Raw genomic sequence first — 17,104 nt, forward strand, 5'->3', positions numbered from 1 at the left:
CTTCCTTCTAGATGAAGCAAAACTCGTAATCCGTGCACGTTAATATTATGAGTATATAAAGCTAATTTGGTGCGGTAAATCTACAGTGAGTATACATTAATACATAATAGCGTTATATAAATTAGATATATATTGAAGAACTTAGATATGGAAGAGATTTAAATAATTGAAGTATACGATGATGAAAAGAATATGATATAGATTGGATAGCCGGGTAATACAGGAAAAATCGAAAAATGATAGACTGAAAATTAGATACTGATACTATAAGGAAGGTTATAACACGAAATCTATTCATAGAGAAAAGAACATATTTGGATATACAATTAGGAAATACCTAGAGCGTGATGGAGCATGAGCAGGGGCACGGATAGCGAGTTCTTGCTTCGACCTGCGTAGCCACTTCGATACTAGCTAGCTGGACGAGGTAAATAGAATTTTACTTATTAATTAGTTGTGTAAAGTAAAGGGGGTTCTAGTAAACGCAGGGTAATGCCTGTCAGCTAGGTAAGATCCTCAAGAGGGTCCCTGAGGAACAAGCGGTACACGTATTGGAAGGATATAGTGATTGATTCCTTGGATACCCACAACGTTCTCCTGGACAAGGATATATTCAATATGAGGGGAATCTGCATGCTACGATAACTTTTTTATTGTTTTAAGAAGATACATGCCACACGGGGGCCTCGTGATCGGACTGCCATATTTTTATATAGTGCTAGAAACTTTTTATCAATAGCTTATCCTTACTTCTAGTAATTAATAATACTAATACATTATGCTAACGTATTTTACATACGAGCTGGACACACAAGCGAGCTGGACACCCCAAAACACCATAGTAAATGCGATAAATCACAACATAGTATCACAACAACGGCAGGTTATAGGGACTTTCCCTTAGAGGATAATGCTTTTTAAGTGGTATCTATTATCTAAGAAGAGTTTAAAGGAATTCTATAACTTGGTAATTGAGATATATATATATTTCTGGCTTCTAGCAATGTAATTTTCGATACGGTAACTATCTAGATTTTAAATTTCTTCAGATTTGATATAGGGTGTTGAAAAGCCTTATCAACAGCTATCGGCAAATAATGAAATGAAATTAAAACGTGATTGTTGAGATATCGGTGTAGAATATATCGCATTTACTATGGTGTTTTGGGGTGTCTAGCTCGATTGGGTGTCCAGCTCGTATGTTAAATACGTTAGTTACTAGGCAACATACAACTATTCCAATATCTCAAAAGTCGCTTTCTTCTTAACCAAGTATAACGTTATATCAATTTCGAAAAGATCGAAAACTTGCATTGCTATGGTATCGAAAATTACGCCTTTGGATTCTATAAATACTTACATATCAGTAATAAATTTCTTGATTCTCTAAATCTCCTTGCAGTGGCAAGATATTATATAAAAGTCGGTAGGCTATAGAGAAAAGCTCATATAAACAGTTGTTGTTCCGTTATAATTTATCGCATTTACTATGTGTTTCGGACTGCGTCTCTCGGTGGTGTGCGTCACTTGGTAGTGAAATACGTCGGCTAGTTATAGTGACCCGTAGTAGTAAGTGGCCTACATGGGACAGAGTAGCTGAATATTTCCGTCTACGTGGGCCCGCTAATCAGCTGGCCGCTAATAGTCAAAATACGCGCGGTAATTAAATTAGTATAAGCCACTATAGTTAAGGTGCAATAGTAAATAGTAGCGTTACGGTACGGACTTCCGTCGGTCGCACCCACTCAAAAATCTTTTCACTAAAATTTGATCATCTACTACACTATCATTATCAGTCCGATCGATCTAAAACTTTCAGAATTAATAGAGTAATTAGTAAAATTTAACCTGTGCAATTTCCAGAGCGATCGGACGTATCTCGAGGCCGTGTGACGGGACACGCACCTGGGGCTATTGGGCCACGGATCTAGGGCTAATCAGGGGCCGAAGAACCGTAGTCAACCCCTGACTGCACCAAGGGTCAATAGGGTAGATCAACCAGATCGGAAGATCCATCAAACCGAATCTCTCTTCCATCTCCTCCCTCCCCAACCAAGATAAAACCTTACTCTCTCCCCTGGTCAGAAGTTCAAAACTGCCCATGCCACTCGAAAATTAAACTGACCACCCCCTCTTCGATAATGCAATATGACATCAAAAATCTGTTATGCTTACCCGCTGAAATCCTGGAGATGATTACGCTACATCTAGAGTACGCATATGAGATTAATTCCCTCTCACAAACATGTCAACGACTCTATAGCATCGCTAGTAGTTGTCTCTTTAGCTATTACACTAAAGAATGTTCTCCTCGTGGACTTGAGCGCATCGTGAAGAACGACAACACGGGCGCACTCTACAAGCTCTTGGTCAATGGACTCAACTTCGATAGATACTTTCGCATCACCGGGCACTCAACGCCCATCCATTTGACTGTCGACAAGGATCTTTCAAGAATTGCCGAGCTGCTTGTTGTCTACAGTGAGGTATTTTTGCAAAGCGATCGATGTAAATATGGTTCATCACTGGGCGGCCCGGGCCACAGGGCACATGAGGATGAACTCGAAAGGACCCTTTACCGCGCCGCGAACAAAGGTAGCCTGGGAGTCATGAAAGTGCTTGCATCTTCCGCGGCAGTAAATAAATGGCAAAGGGCCGTTGCTCTGGCGTACGCGGTCAATCGAGGCCACTTAGCCCTGGCTAGGTACTTGATCGAAGAGGCGAGGGTTGACGTCAACCAACAAATTACTCTTTCCGGTTTCTTCGAATCATTCCTCACACAAGCCGCATGTCGGGGAAATTTGGAAATGGTCAAGCTTCTCGTGAAGGCCGGTGCTGACCTTAATTGCCCGAACATCCAGCGCATGGCAAAGTCCCCTCTTTGCATCGCTGCTGCCAGGAGTCATGGGGTAATAGTACAGTATTTGATTGACATGGGCCTGCAGTTCCCCTGTGTGAAGTTCTTTGACATTTTGGATTTGGCGGAATTTTCCACCTTGCCGGACTACAAGATCTCGAATGTGGTAAAGGGGTTGACCTCCGGGCAATCATGGCTGGCCCCGAGTATCAAGGCTGTGGGGGCTATGCCAGAGGCTGCTTCTACGATGTGATTGCAGCTTGCAATGATCTGCCTCTCTATCAAGAATGTTGGGATATGCGGGGTTCATCCCACGATTGGCAGCATTTAGCGGGGAGTTTCAGAATTGCTACACTTCGTGGGAATTTGACCGTTGCGCGATACATAGTCGACAAAATGGTAAAGTCGGAAAGGATAGTTTGGGGACGTGAATGGTCGAATTTCATCTCTTACACACTAACCTATGAGAATGTTCCCGCCTTTAATATGTTGCTGGATCGCGGGCCACCGGGTGATCTACCAGAAGCCAGAAAGGGCTGGTTGAGTGGCGTGCTCGCCGAAGCTAGAGACTATCCTGAGCATATACAGGTCCTTCTGCATCGTGGATATCTGGACAAAACGAAAGATCCCTGCATTTTCAAGAAAATGCTTGCCGGCGCATTCGAAGTTGGCAATCTTGAATTGGTTTGGCGTCTGATAAACCACGGCGAACTGGGTCTCCTCGATGCACACAACGGCCCGGATCTCGAATACCAGGAGCAAACTGTCTTGCACATTGCAGCACATTACAGCTCCTTGAAAATCTTCCAAGGATTCCTATCTACCGGTAATCTGACTTTGGACCCGAATCATCCCACTCATTGCGCCGCACTAGTCAGCGCAGGTGTGGGGATGAACGTCGATGTCATCGGGTACTTTTTGGAGAAAAGTTTCGAAATCAATGCTTTGTACGAAGCGTCCGCGTTAAAAGACGATAACGTGCCGGAGGCCTTGATTATTCAAGTTGCCACAGCATGGGCCAGTGCCGATAATTATCTCGATAAAAGGACTCGTGATGATGTCGCAGCAGCCATGATGTTCTTGCTTGATCGCGGGGCTCACATAGACACAAGAAATTCTCGAGGGCAGACAGTTTTATCCATTGCAGTGGAGAATGGGAACCCGGAACTTGCTAAAATGCTGCTCAACAGAGGAGCAGATCCCCTGATTGCACTCGAATCACGCAATAATCTCAGCGCATTGGAACAACTAGTCCGGATATTCATACGGCACGAGCACGATCTGAGCTACCTCGATATGCTGCAGGCTTCTCTAGAGACCATGGCTGCTAGGGGTTATCAAAGTGATGATTTTGTCCGCCTGATGCCGAGTATTGAGGGCACACTTTCTCGTCCGAAGGTAATTTCACAGCTTGAAGATGCTCCGGATGTAAAGGGTCCCATAACACTACCGTACTACGAGGACAAGGACTATGTGCGTTGGTCACACTTCTTTTTGATCAAGGAGCTGAGAAAACAATATTGGCGGGTCACGTATCCCGTTTCGTCCGAATGAAAGTGGATGGGACGAAAAGACAAAGAACACAGCTAATTCTTGGATTGTAATTAGTCTGCATTATGTCGCGAATGTTAACTACATCAATCTGATGATGCATGAAGTATTGAATGGTGCCTCGACGCTAGATGACTATGCATATCTGGTGGATGATTATAAGTAGAATTCTGCCTGAGCATATAGTGTATCTGCCATCAGTACAATACCGTACATACTGTGTACCGTGTAACTGAATTCCACTCATATAAACAATTTCCGATCAATTTCCCTCAGGTACTTGGCAACTTGTTTTAACATGACCCACCAACCGCACCTTCACCGATTCTGCGCGGCACTGCCAATAGACAGTATGCATGTTCACCCCTTTCATACCTCATTCTGAAATCTGCTAATCAGTCGCAGCTACCCTTAAAACACGTTCAGTTGTCACACATTCCATCACGGGTGGAGCCTTCGCTTCCCTCCTCGTGACTTTCTTAAATAACATTCCCTCCTGTACATCTATTCTCACATATGCTTTTGCTCGCGGCACATTTCCTCCCTTCATAGCTCTTCAGTCAGGTACGCAGACATGGTTTCCCCCTAATTCTTCGACGACTTGATTGCGGTGGAAGTATAATACCCACCTGAGGAATTTACATTCTTTGGTTGTCAGCTCGTTTTGTCGGGGTCCCCTTATGTGCTATTTAATCTTGCATTTTTGATGCGATTGTGTCCTGCAAAAGAAATACAACTCTTGGACTTGATATCCTCTCTCATTTCGACTATATCACGAATTTTGTGCGTTTCCGGTCCTTTTTTCTCTCCGGATTGTTTAATCTTCCCATCCCAAGTATCATCAGAAATCATGGTCGTCAAGGAGGTTGAAAGTACCAATTTGACAGACCCTGACTTGCTTGAAAAAATTGATCAACTATTTGCTTGCAATATCGGAGAATACATCGACCTTCCACAGCTTGTGGTAGTGGGCGACCAGTCAAGCGGGAAGAGCTCTGTCCTGGAAGGCTTGACTAAGTTGAGCTTCCCCCGTGACAGCGGCCTCTGCACTCGCTTCGCTACACAGATCATCTTCCAGCGAAAAGTCAATTTCGTTGGTCGAGAGATCTCGGCTTCCATAATCCCAGCACCTGGTCTGGACGCCGACGAGGAACAGAAACTCAGGGATTGGCATGCTACTGGTGTGCAGGCTCTCAGCGTAGAAGGGTTTGCTCAGATGATGAGAGAGGTAGGCTTTTTAATTTACCTCCATACTTTCTTAGAATGTATCCTGACTTGACCTAGGTCAATAAGCTTTTGAATCTCTGTGATTTGCAAATTATTGGAACCTTTGGAAAGCCGACATTTTCCAACAGCGTTCTCCGGCTTGAGATTTGTGGCCCTCAGGAGGATCATCTCAGTGTGATTGATGTCCCAGGGATATTCAAAACCACTGTCCCTGGAGTCACCACAAAGGATGATATAGTGCTCGTCCGAGACATGGTTTATAATTATATGAAGAACCCACGCTCTGTCATGTTGACTGTTGTTCCAGCAAATGTGGACATTGCGACGCAGGAAATTATCGAGATAGCCCGCGAAATCGATCCAAAAGGCGAAAGAACTCTGCCTATTATGACCAAGATTGATCTCGTCGATCAAGGTACCCAAAACCGAGTAATAGATATGATCGAGGACCAAAATACGAGTGACCAGCTTGGGTGGGTTGTTGTTCGGAACCTGGGACAACAGGAGCTTGAGGATGGGAATGTCGACCGAGACCTTTTGGAAGAAAAGTGGCATCAGACCTCTCCCTGGAACCGCGTGCGAGCTGAGAATTTTGGCATCAATGCTTTGAAAAAACGTCTCCAAGAAGTCCTCACGTCACACGTACGCCGCACATTTCCATCGGTAAGCACACTAAAGAGTCTTTACGATATTTCAAACCTTATTAATGACCTCTGTGGCTCTAGGTACGTTCGGAAGCTACTAAAAAGCTCAACGAGGCACGAAAAGCACTCCAATCGCTTGGAACTGAGCGACAGACCCCAGAACAGCAGCGCATGGCTCTTCTGGGCATTGTTTCATCTTTTCAAAACATCACACAGCTGGCAATTGCCGCAAACTACAGTTTAGATGACATCTTTGATACACATCAGGATGTTCGTTTGGCAACCCTGGTCTCCAGCAGAAATGTGGATTTTTCGGACGACGTGTTCACATGGGGCCACGAATTCGCATTCACCGATACATTCCAGACGGACAAGGTACCAGAGCCAGAAGTGTCAGAAGGGTCAGAAGGGTCAGAAGAGTCGGCAGATCCACCCTTGGAATCCACTGAGGTAATCCAGCCAGCCAAACAGCATGGAGTCGATTTCATTCCAAGCCGCAGGATTCAGGAGGATGTAGAAGTGCAGGAAATCTTGCACGATGCTGTCAAACTCCCTCCAGCTCAAAATGGCATTTCCATCTGGATGGACACAGTCTATCGTGAATCTCGTGGCTTCGAAATCGGCACCTTCAATCATACCTTGCTGTCGGCATTGATGAAAAAACAATCCGCGAAATGGTCCACCCTGGCGCAAGGATACATCAGCGATGTGATCGCCATGGTCCATCGATTTATAAAAAAAGTACTCCTCACTGCCTGCGGTGATATCAGGATCTCGACCAATATCCTCACTCGCCTGTGGGATGAACTAACCGGCAAATATAGACAGGCTATTGCACATGTTGAATTTTTGTTGAAAATAGAACGTGCAGGGACACCGATGACTTTGAACCATTACTTGAACGATAATCTCCAAAAGTGCCGACAAAAAAGGTTCAAAGAAGCGCTGGCCGGGAAGACTCTGGAAAACTGTTCACATGGAGAAGTCATTCGAGTCAGCGATCTCTCATACCGTGACAACATGAGTAATGCCGAGCATACTGTCCAAGACCTTCATGACATTCTACAGGCGTACTACAAAGTGGCCCGTAAAAGATTTGTCGACAATGTTTGCATGCAAGGAGCCGACCATTTTCTCGTGACCGGTCCCGAAGCTCCCATGAAACTGTTCTCGCCATCGTGGGTCAATAGTCTCTCGGACAAGTTCCTGGAAGAAATTGCCGGGGAGGAAGGCAACACAAAGCGGAGACGGCTACAGCTGCAAAAGGAAATAGCAGACCTGGAGGCTGGTAGGAAGATCCTCTTGGGTTAATCGTGAAGAGGCTGAAGTGAAAACAAAAAATTCGATTGCTAGATGGGTTATATACGGCCAAATGCTCGCCGCTGCGATTATGGGCTTCATTGAATCCTCGACCAATTTATTCATAGCTGCCACAATGCAAATAACTCAAACCTCAGATATTATTCATTGAAGGACGTTCGCACAAGGGTTTTACTATAGAATAGTTATGCTGTGGACCCAAACAGCACTAGTGATCGTGACGAGGTTATCTTTCGTAGTGGTGGCAGATAGCGCGCTAGCGGATGGAGTGCCGGTAGGTGGAGTGCTGGTAGATGGAGTGCTGGTAGATGGAGTGCTGGTAGATGGAGTGCTGGTAGATGGAGTGCTGGTAGATGGAGTGCTGGTAGATGGAGTGCTGGTAGATGGAGTGCTGGTAGATGGAGTGCTGGTAGATGGAGTGCTGGTAGATGGAGTGCTGGTAGATGGAGTGCTGGTAGATGGAGTGCTGGTAGATGGAGTGCTGGTAGATGGAGTGCTGGTAGATGGAGTGCTGGTAGATGGAGTGCTGGTAGATGGAGTGCTGGTAGATGGGGTGCTGGTAGATGAGTAGGAGGGCGAGTTCGCTTTGTCCAATTTCTCAATTGCAATACACCGGCTACCAGTCTTTAATCCTTCATTGAGTATACAGGACGCTTGGTCCCCAGTTTTATTGTTAAAAGTGACTAGTCCCGTGTGGTTCACTTGGAGTCAAGCAGTAGGCGAGCCGCTTTCTCTACCGCATACGTCGAACTTGAACACATTCAACCCATAACGGTTGCCATTGAAGACCTCACTGAGCTCTAGAAAATTGTTAACAGCGGTCTTAATTTTCAATTGAGGGTGTCTACTTGAACAATTAATTCCATCGAGAAGGCCAAAAGGCGCGCGCAGAGTAACCCGTGCAGCCATAATTTTCATTAGACCATATCAGACATTGTGCATCATGACCTCAAGGGTTCCGGCTCCAGAAGTGCCTCCCTGGATAATGGCTAGAATTGCAATAAAGAAAAAATGCATCTTCAAGAACAATAGACTATTTTAGCTTAGATGGACGAGCGTAAGAGCACACTGCGCGGCTTTATTAGTGCTTTTACGAATATAACGTTCGTAAACGCCGGCCATAATCCGTTCAGCTTAAAAGAGCACTTGTTCCTCCATTTTCTGCTCTTCCAAAACCGAAATCAAGCAAGATAGACGATCAACACATGTTCTCCGGCAGGTGCGACAACAATGGAACGATTTCGCATGATAGAAGACCCCACAAGTCTTATCAAGCCACGTCTCTCTCTTCCCCAGTTTCTTCTTCTCTTGGCTTACATCCATCTTGAGTCGTCATTGCCAGCATGTCTTGGAGATACACGGCAACTGCAAGACATTCTTCGCCGAAGAGAAAATGAATGGATCCCGCAAATTGGCCAAGAAACATACCCCGATATGAAACAAAAGCCGTGGACAGAGACAAGTGGGGAGACACGCCGAGCCTGGGAAGTGGCTCGCAAGCACTTTCTGCAACAAAATCTGGTCCACTACACAATGTCGAGCAGAAACCTGCGGGAGTATCTCTCCAACTTGCTGCGCTGTATCGAACAGATATCAGCACAAAGCCTCAATGCAATTGGCGCCAGCTGTACTCTGTCCAAGAGCAAGCTCCACGTGCCGCTTTCGGAGAAAGCAAAACTCGTGATGGTATGCTTCAGTGTTGGCGTGATCGCAACACCAGGGGACGGTACTCCCCTGGAATTCCTACTGGTCGACCCCGATCAGACTCTAATCAAAGAACTTGATTCCAAAATATGCATCTCCCCCCTATTCAGGGAAGGTGTATCACTTTCTCAACTGAAAGACTCCTGTGCCTCATTGGAGATGTTGTTTTGCCCCGACAAACTCCGCGTCATACACCATGGTATTTTTGCTCCGACGCCTAGCTACGATCTAAAGGCAACAACGACCACCAGAAAGCAAGAGACCTGTACATGTCAATACAGCTGGAACCAAACCCAGGAGACTGTATATTCTTCACCAAAACCTACTGAGAGACCTAAGCGACATGGAGAAACCATCATTGAGACAGATGAGTATCCGAAGCGACGGAAGGGCTCCGGGTGTTATGCATAAGCAGCCTGACCACTTGCGCAAAAACGGTATGTTGTTGCTCATAGTCCCGGATTCATTTTCATGTCCTAATTCACTACAGATCGAATTGAGTTGCTGCTCCACATCATCCGCGAGCTTGGAAAAGACGGAATCACCGCTGACAGGTTGAAGGAGGTCGCTGAAGACAACAAGCGAAGTCTGGAAAATACCTCCGATGTGGGGATTTTCTTTGAAATCCTTCGCGTCCGCAAGATGGAGGAGCGCTACGGGCGCGGTGAAGTTGATCGCAACATTCCGGTCTACGTGAATAACCATGGATTTAGCCCTAAGCGCGACGAGGTAGAAGGGTCTGCTGATGGTGCCAATTGTCCTATTTTAACTGAGGGCGCAGCGGGGTACACAGAAGGAGGTCTTTTAAAACTAAGCTTTTCCATCGAGCAGCCCGCTGCCCCTCCGACCACATCAATCGGCAAAATGGGCGTGCCTGATCCCTCCTTACTAGGCAACTTTACTCTAGGCGAGCCCTGGGTGATAGGACTAGGAGCTGGTTCCGACAAGTGCAAGTGGCGGTAAATCAGAAGCGCTGGTATCGAACATCTCCCCGGAAAGGGAAGTGTGTTCAACAAGTATTTCTCCATTTGCTTATCCTTCATGTAATGTACAGCGCTGACATGTTCCTGCCCGTCGAGCAATTGAGCATCAAGCAACTTGCCAAAAATGCAAGATAAACACTCCGTCGAACTCTGTAAAGTTGTGATGTTGTTAATGACAGGAAAGTTTACGACCGTTATTGCCTTCCATGCCATTAACATAGCAACGTCTTTTGATACCCTAATCACATGATATGATTAACTGGTAATCAGTGGTGAAGCATCGGTATAAACGGAGCAAATTACTTCAAATAAATTAAATATTTGTTGTCATTATTGCTTCCGATTATATGTGCATTGATAGGCATTCCAGGTTTGAATTACGAAGAGCTGAGAAGACCGGCTCGGTATGATTAAGCCTTGTGGCCCTAAAGGCATATATCGTATCGGTTTCAGTGGACTTCGTAAAACCATCATCCAGGTAGCAGTTCACCAACATCGTCTTCGCATATTGGATCTCTGCAACTCAAATTTGAGAAGAGAATTCTCGTCCACGGCTTTTCTAAGCACCCCAATAGCAATCTCCGGTAAATCCTTTCAGAATCACGATACTATCATCATGAGTGAGGAATTCCTGGGCGTGGCGTGAAATCGACTTGATTATGGCGTCTTGGAGCTCAGTCTCGAGAGGCGGGATAGTGATCCAGATCGGTTGCAAGAGTAATGGAAGACACTTCGCGTTTTTGTCAATCCAGTTGAGAAGGCGGGTTCTTCCAAGATTTTTTAAAGGCGAAATGTCGAACTTGTTGGCTGCCATAAAAACTCTGAGGTTATTCCACATAGCTGCATGAGGGTCTATATTATCGCGCGAAGCAGATTTCGCAAAGTCCAGGGCATCTGTCTCTCCTTGGCAAACGGGGACAGCATTTACCTTGGTCCCTCCCGTCAGACCCCTGCAGAACAGAGACTGTTCTTAACACGTATCTCATCCACTTATCAGAATGAGGTTGACAAGGCCTTGAATGGAAATTATAGTGCTGATCTGGAGCCACGGAGCATACTCAAGCTTCGGATGCATTTACGGCAGTATGCGGATGATATGGCAACGAATGGGCATGCCAAAGTGTTCCGTACGATTCGAGATGAAAACGATCCAGAGTTCCGCAGGCCAGTAGATGACTTAGACAACATATACGACTGGATAAGGCGTCACTAGCTTGACTCCGGGGCCCTGAGCTACCAGGAACAGTGAACCCCATTGTGTGGCGGAATATGTTCCGCCAGTAGTCCAGCCCCATGGGAGGAATTAGCGGTCAAATTACCTTGAGAAGATTTCTCCGCGGCTCACTCTTACAATGAAACAAATTTTGCAGAAATTCTGCCTGACGACGAGTGAGAGAAGGTTTGGGGGATTATATCTTCTCGGAAAGAGGAGACATACGATCGAGCGCATGAACAGCTCCTCAAGATACTGAACGACGAATGATGGGGTATCCTGCAGACGTTAACCACTACTATGCCGATTCGCTATCGTCGATCCGTCAAGAAAGAGTCATATTTAGACTTGACACACTTGGGCTCCGTGATAGAATTGCTTTTGACATGAGCAGGGTGTTGCAAGGAGTACATCTGAGCAACGAGGACCAAACGATCTTTGATATGCATGATATTTTGAAGCTTACTACAAGATAGCAATGAAGCGCTTCACAGACAATGTCATCGTTCAGGTTTCTGAACGATACATATTAGGAGACGGGGGCTTCGGAAGACGTCTATGCAAGGCTCATGCTGACTCGGGTAATCCAACATCGTCATATCTGTTATCTTTGTCTTTAGTTCCTCAGGGCATGGTTTTCTCCTACTGGGTTTCCCCATCCCAAGCGCGAATGCGGGAGGTACCTCGTTTTTGTTATTGGTTGACCTGGTTTTCGTATCAATCCTAATGTTATTACACCCGCTTAATTAGCTTTATTGATTACTGTTTACAGAATGCTTCTCTTTCTACACGATCTGTTTTTCATACGACTGAGGTTCTATACACGTCAAAGCCGATACCATCCCACAGAATCTTAAGATCGGTAAAGTCCCCCTCTTTTCCGTGACCTTTTATTTAGTAAAGCTTGAGAGATCTTGGAGGAAAATTTACTCTGTAATCTCATCGATGAAGTTTTGGACATTGCTGCGTTGGTTTTATATAGAAAATGTTCGTCAGATAGAACTCGATAGTACTTTGATACTTTTGAAACATAGAACGTCAAGGGATAGCAAAGAGCTAGTTTCTGAATATCCAGCCAAACAGCCTAGTTTGATAATTCTTCTAATATACATATGTTTGGAAGTATCAACGTTGGTCTGGAAACGTAACCACTGTTCTTCTTTCTCAACTAGCAGTATAAATAAAGGCAAATAATCTATTAGTCGACAGCTTAACTCATTCTCTATGATACATATGTCTAGTTAGTATTGACTGACATGAACCCACTTTAGTACTGCTGGCTCATGTCAGGAGCGTGATGGAAGATGTTCTGGTAGACTTCAGAAAGGATGCGGGCATCGGCGCGAAGGGTGGGAGAGATGTTTTCACATTGCACGAGGAAGCCGATCGTGCGTCTGAGAAGGCGCTCGAGGAGTTCTGCGTCGACGAGCTCGCGCAGACTGGACATGTAGGTGGCGGATAGAACGAGCATGTTGCCAAACTGCCTGTAGAAGGAAAGAGTAATTAGTATCATCTTCCAATTCTGCGATTGCTCTCTTCCGGTCCAGTATCCTTACGCATGGGCTGTGCCGAAGATGTTGGTAACCACCAACCGATGTCCGCCTACGCCATCAAAAGCTTTCGTACTCAGAATGGCAGAATCAACGCAGATTTTGCAGGCTATGCGAAGCTTCTTTGGAAGCTCGCGTAATTGGACCTTGGGAGAACTCAAGTCATGTGCGAGTGGCGCAGCTAACGTGGAGCCCCTGTCGCTAGAGATGGGCGTCATGTTACTAGCGCGGTTGTTGCTTTGGTGCATCGTTGAGGGGAACACTTCCCGCGACGAGGTGGACGACTCCATTGAGGCATGATCGCCTAGGCCGACGCCGGCACCGGTACGGCCGTAGTGCAGGGCATAGTGGAGAAGAGGCCGATGGATGATAAACTGGGCACCATAATACTTGGCGCGCATACAAGCAGCGTTGATTTCATTGGCTGGCTCATCGGAGTCTTCCCACTTCATTATGTCAGGCAAGCTCGTGCGCCAGAGGCCAAGGTTCATGCTCAGAGTCTCTTGGACAGTTAATGACCATCGTGTTTGCCCTTGATTTTCTGCCTTGTGAATAAATTTATGAACACGATTAAGGATTTTGCGCAGGTGGATTTGAGCCGAGTAGAACAGCATCATCGCGGATGTGGGTGCGCTCCGGTCGTCCGGGAGATGATTGATCATGAATTTTCCTTTCGGAAGAATCATCCGACTCTCATAACGTGAGATGCCACTTGCTGGAAGGTCAAGCTCTGTGAGCAGGTCACTCTCCAGCTGCAAACAAGTCCAGTAAGCGAAATTATAGAGGTCTTGCACGGGTCCCTCCTCGAGTCTCTCATACCGCTTTGACCTCACAAGCATCTGACAAGCCCTTGAGGCCTGGGATATCCAACTGTGGCTCTGGAAAGGATGGGCCAATTGGCCAGCGTAAAGTCCGGCCAGCAGCCCTGTCTGAACATGTTCCAACTCGTTACCACCTTGAAGGTGGCCTAATATTGCGGCAGCGTATCCATAAAGAGCCAGGCCAGGAATGATCTGATGATTTCTTGTATGCCTTTGTTCATTATGCCTGATTGACACACATTGTCTTGATAGGTTCCCTCGGCTTTCATCTAATATGGATGAAGAAAGCTGGCTAGTAGCTTGCGTTGGCAGCACATCCGTAGAATGCGATCGCGGCATCTGAATAGCTGAATCGGGGTTTGGGGGCGAGAGAATATCATTGGCGTCATACACCCCGTTCCGAGAAAGTGGCGGCAGGGGACCAGGGATGGGCTGGCTGCGATAATCAATCCTCTGGTTCATAATAGGCCCGGGAAGAGGAGCAGGAACTTCGCAAATCGCACCAAGGGCTAGACATAGCATGATCATGGCATTGTCTATATTCTTTCCGACGCGTGGCCGCAGCGGCTTATACACAGTCTCCACGGACTCGCCTACATTCTCCTTGAAACATTTCCGTTTCGCTGGCGGCGGGCCGTCACGAGCTGATTGCATATTATTTGTGGCAGGAGAAGTATTGGGGCGGCAATAGCATCGAATGAACATATCGACCTTCAGATTGAGTTCACCCTGCTCAAGAAACGGGTGGAGATTGAACATGTTGGCGAGATAGCTTTCATAGTAACGCTGGGCAGTTGCAGCATCCAGTTTCAGGTTACCAAACTTGTCCACATCAACGTCGGAATCTAGCCCTGCACCGCCCCCATCGAGTCGGACACCGTCGAAGCCGCCATACCTTGGTAATTGGCTGCCATCAGCGGTGTACGCGATCTCGCCCTGGTCATAAATACTGATAAGACCACGCTCTTCTTCCAAACGCATCACATAATCGTCGTCGTATTCCTTGGGGAAAAGTAGTTTTTTAATCACAGGCCACGACAATAGCTTGTGAGCTGCTGTAGCGTGATCAACGGGAATAGAAAGCTCCCCCTCGGGTTCGTTTGTCGAGTCGTCGTACATCGCGGCTGCGTGTCGCAGCTGTTGACCATGTTTAGAAGTGTCCGCATCCTGACTCCCGGAGTCCAGGATACGAGTTACTGTGGCCTGGGTCTGTGACACGTCTGTTCTTAGAGGCCCGTCATGATCGACGGCCGGTTCTGGGACGAAAGAATGTTCCTCACCGGGTTGAATGGGCCGCGCCGGTTTATTACCGTCCAATAGGTCTTGCAGCATTAACTTATGACTCTGCTGGGTCGCATGCAGTTTCGACATAGGAATCGCCAGACGTTCCTGCACATGCAAGAGCCGATCCAGTACCCGCTGGGTAGACCGATTTTGCTTTTGAGGTGACAATTCTTCATAAACACACGTAAGACCGTTCTTTTTGCAGCGGCTGCAATTCGGCCGTCGCTCGTCACACTTCGCTTTCTTAGCTCGGCATTTACCGCAAGCCTATAGCTCCGACGTCAGCCAAAAATCCTTTGAAGTAAATCGTTCTCATATCGCTATGAACTAACCTGCTGGGCTTTAACAGTCTTGGGCTGATGCGATCCATACATCTGGTTTTGGTAAAATGCCGAATCATACCCGCCTGGCGGCGTCGCAGCAGCCATTTGGTGAAAGGGTGTCATGAACTGTAAAGCTGGAGGCATAAGGCTCCATAAAGACGTATACCCAGCGCTATTGATCTGATCCGGAAGCGGGTGGACCATGTGACTATGATCATCTGGGGATCCATCGCGCGGCGCGTCTGTCATCGGCTGGCGGAATTTAGGCTGAGGCAAATTTGGATATTGCGGGAAATGCACGGGCGCGTGGGCGAGAAGGCCATTGGGGCGACCGTACGGGTCTTCCGGTGTCAATCCCTGTAGCTCATGGTTGCGTATAATGAGGTATTTTTGAGTCGGTAACGGTGCCTGGGAGTTTGCGGAGAAGGACTGGGGGGCGGGCGGATGACTCTCAAAGGACGGAGGGTGTGGAGGGTGCCGTGAGAGTTCGTCGAATGCGTGCGGGATCGGGAGCGCATCCAGCTCTTTGTGGTGAGGTACATGGTTCATAGTAAATAGAAGGCACAAATAAATTTTGGAGCCGCCAGGCGCATTTGTCTTCTCGTAGTGTCAGTCCATCGGGAGCCCGCTGTTAGAAAGCGAGTTAGGTCTGCAAATCAAACACCGCACCTCAAGTTCCAGTCTATCCCAGGGCCTGTACGAGACTTAGGTGAAAAATGTTTTTCTACTGAGTTCAACCAATCTGATTTGAATGGTCGGGGAACAAATAGTATATTCCGCGGGATCCACTCGGCCGCGGCACAGTAGCCCTCTAGCCCTACTGCGATCCCAGCAATTTATGACATTTTTGACATCAGATTCAACATGTAAGGAGTTCAGTGGACCGTGCACTGACTCCTACTGGGCTCCATTCTTTTTCGTCCGTCACACTGTCCTTAGGGGTCGTTATTCTCATCCCCTTATTCCAGTCATAAATTGGTTCGACTCCTTGAAGTTAACCAAAAGAGTCCGGTTTTGATCATAAAATTGGCCACAATGGTGTGCGCCTCCAGTCGTGCCAGGAGCTCCTCCCTCCCGCCTGAGAGCGATTCTTTGGTCGGAAAGAGCGCGCCTCATCCAGTCACGCCCGTCCCGGAACGGGGCCTCAAGCTGGATGTGAGTCACCGTCTGATCGCCAAGGTCGCAGTCACACCGCGCTGACTTGCATCGGCTGATACGACTCAAGTAAGCACCTAGACCAATTCGCCCGGTACGTAACTGCATGAGAGTCGACGCAGTTGCTTTGCGCAAGCCCGACGAGTATTCTAGCGTCTTCTTTTGTTTGTGCTCGATCAAGCGCGTCTCGTCGGCCGACTGGTAGTTTCTTTCGCCCATGTTGTCTTCCATTCGATTCTTGCTTCACTGCGAAATCGGCGTTTGCTTGCAGGCGCGAGGCGAACATATCTGTTGAGAGGGTTCTATGGTCCACCCGGTTCCCGAGCTGCATCTTTTGCGTGTTGATCCACGATCTCATTACCGATCACTCCTAGATGCGCAGGGATCTGTCTGCTGTCCGAATGCCTCTGCCCGCAAGCCGCCGGATCAGGTCGAGGCAGCCTGCCAGATAGACCTGTCCCGACGGCATTCG

The 17,104-nt window shown here is 47.1% G+C and overlaps 6 protein-coding genes across 6 annotated transcripts; 4 read left to right on the forward strand and 2 right to left on the reverse strand.

Moving 5' to 3' along the window:
* Positions 1-2,141: 2,141 nt before the first annotated feature.
* Positions 2,142-3,110, forward strand: N7446_011975 (ankyrin; the record flags this gene model as incomplete). Its single annotated transcript, XM_058520717.1, has 1 exon — positions 2,142-3,110. The coding sequence occupies one exon, from the start codon at positions 2,142-2,144 to the stop codon at positions 3,108-3,110; it is 969 nt and encodes a 322-aa protein (XP_058367003.1).
* A 143-nt stretch (positions 3,111-3,253) lies between these two features.
* N7446_011976 (ankyrin repeat domain-containing protein) lies at positions 3,254-4,411 on the forward strand (the record flags this gene model as incomplete). The annotated part of the gene is made up of 1 exon (XM_058520718.1): positions 3,254-4,411. The coding sequence occupies one exon, from the start codon at positions 3,254-3,256 to the stop codon at positions 4,409-4,411; it is 1,158 nt and encodes a 385-aa protein (XP_058367004.1).
* Positions 4,412-5,258: 847 nt separating this feature from the next.
* Positions 5,259-7,590, forward strand: N7446_011977 (dynamin family protein; the record flags this gene model as incomplete). Its single annotated transcript, XM_058520719.1, has 3 exons — positions 5,259-5,636; positions 5,693-6,298; positions 6,361-7,590. The coding sequence occupies 3 exons, from the start codon at positions 5,259-5,261 to the stop codon at positions 7,588-7,590; spliced, it is 2,214 nt and encodes a 737-aa protein (XP_058367005.1).
* Positions 7,591-7,855: 265 nt separating this feature from the next.
* On the reverse strand, positions 7,856-8,508 carry N7446_011978 (uncharacterized protein; the record flags this gene model as incomplete). The annotated part of the gene is made up of 2 exons (XM_058520720.1): positions 7,856-8,155; positions 8,344-8,508. The coding sequence occupies 2 exons, from the start codon at positions 8,506-8,508 to the stop codon at positions 7,856-7,858; spliced, it is 465 nt and encodes a 154-aa protein (XP_058367006.1).
* Positions 8,509-9,646: 1,138 nt separating this feature from the next.
* On the forward strand, positions 9,647-10,266 carry N7446_011979 (uncharacterized protein; the record flags this gene model as incomplete). The annotated part of the gene is made up of 2 exons (XM_058520721.1): positions 9,647-9,740; positions 9,794-10,266. The coding sequence occupies 2 exons, from the start codon at positions 9,647-9,649 to the stop codon at positions 10,264-10,266; spliced, it is 567 nt and encodes a 188-aa protein (XP_058367007.1).
* Positions 10,267-12,766: 2,500 nt separating this feature from the next.
* Positions 12,767-16,026, reverse strand: N7446_011980 (uncharacterized protein; the record flags this gene model as incomplete). Its single annotated transcript, XM_058520722.1, has 3 exons — positions 12,767-12,983; positions 13,056-15,421; positions 15,487-16,026. The coding sequence occupies 3 exons, from the start codon at positions 16,024-16,026 to the stop codon at positions 12,767-12,769; spliced, it is 3,123 nt and encodes a 1,040-aa protein (XP_058367008.1).
* Between the last annotated feature and the right edge of the window lie 1,078 nt (positions 16,027-17,104).

This window comes from Penicillium canescens (genome assembly GCF_028828765.1).
Source record: "Penicillium canescens strain IBT 15451 chromosome Unknown utg000009l_segment0_segment0, whole genome shotgun sequence".
Classification (NCBI taxonomy): Eukaryota; Fungi; Ascomycota; class Eurotiomycetes; order Eurotiales; family Aspergillaceae; genus Penicillium; species Penicillium canescens.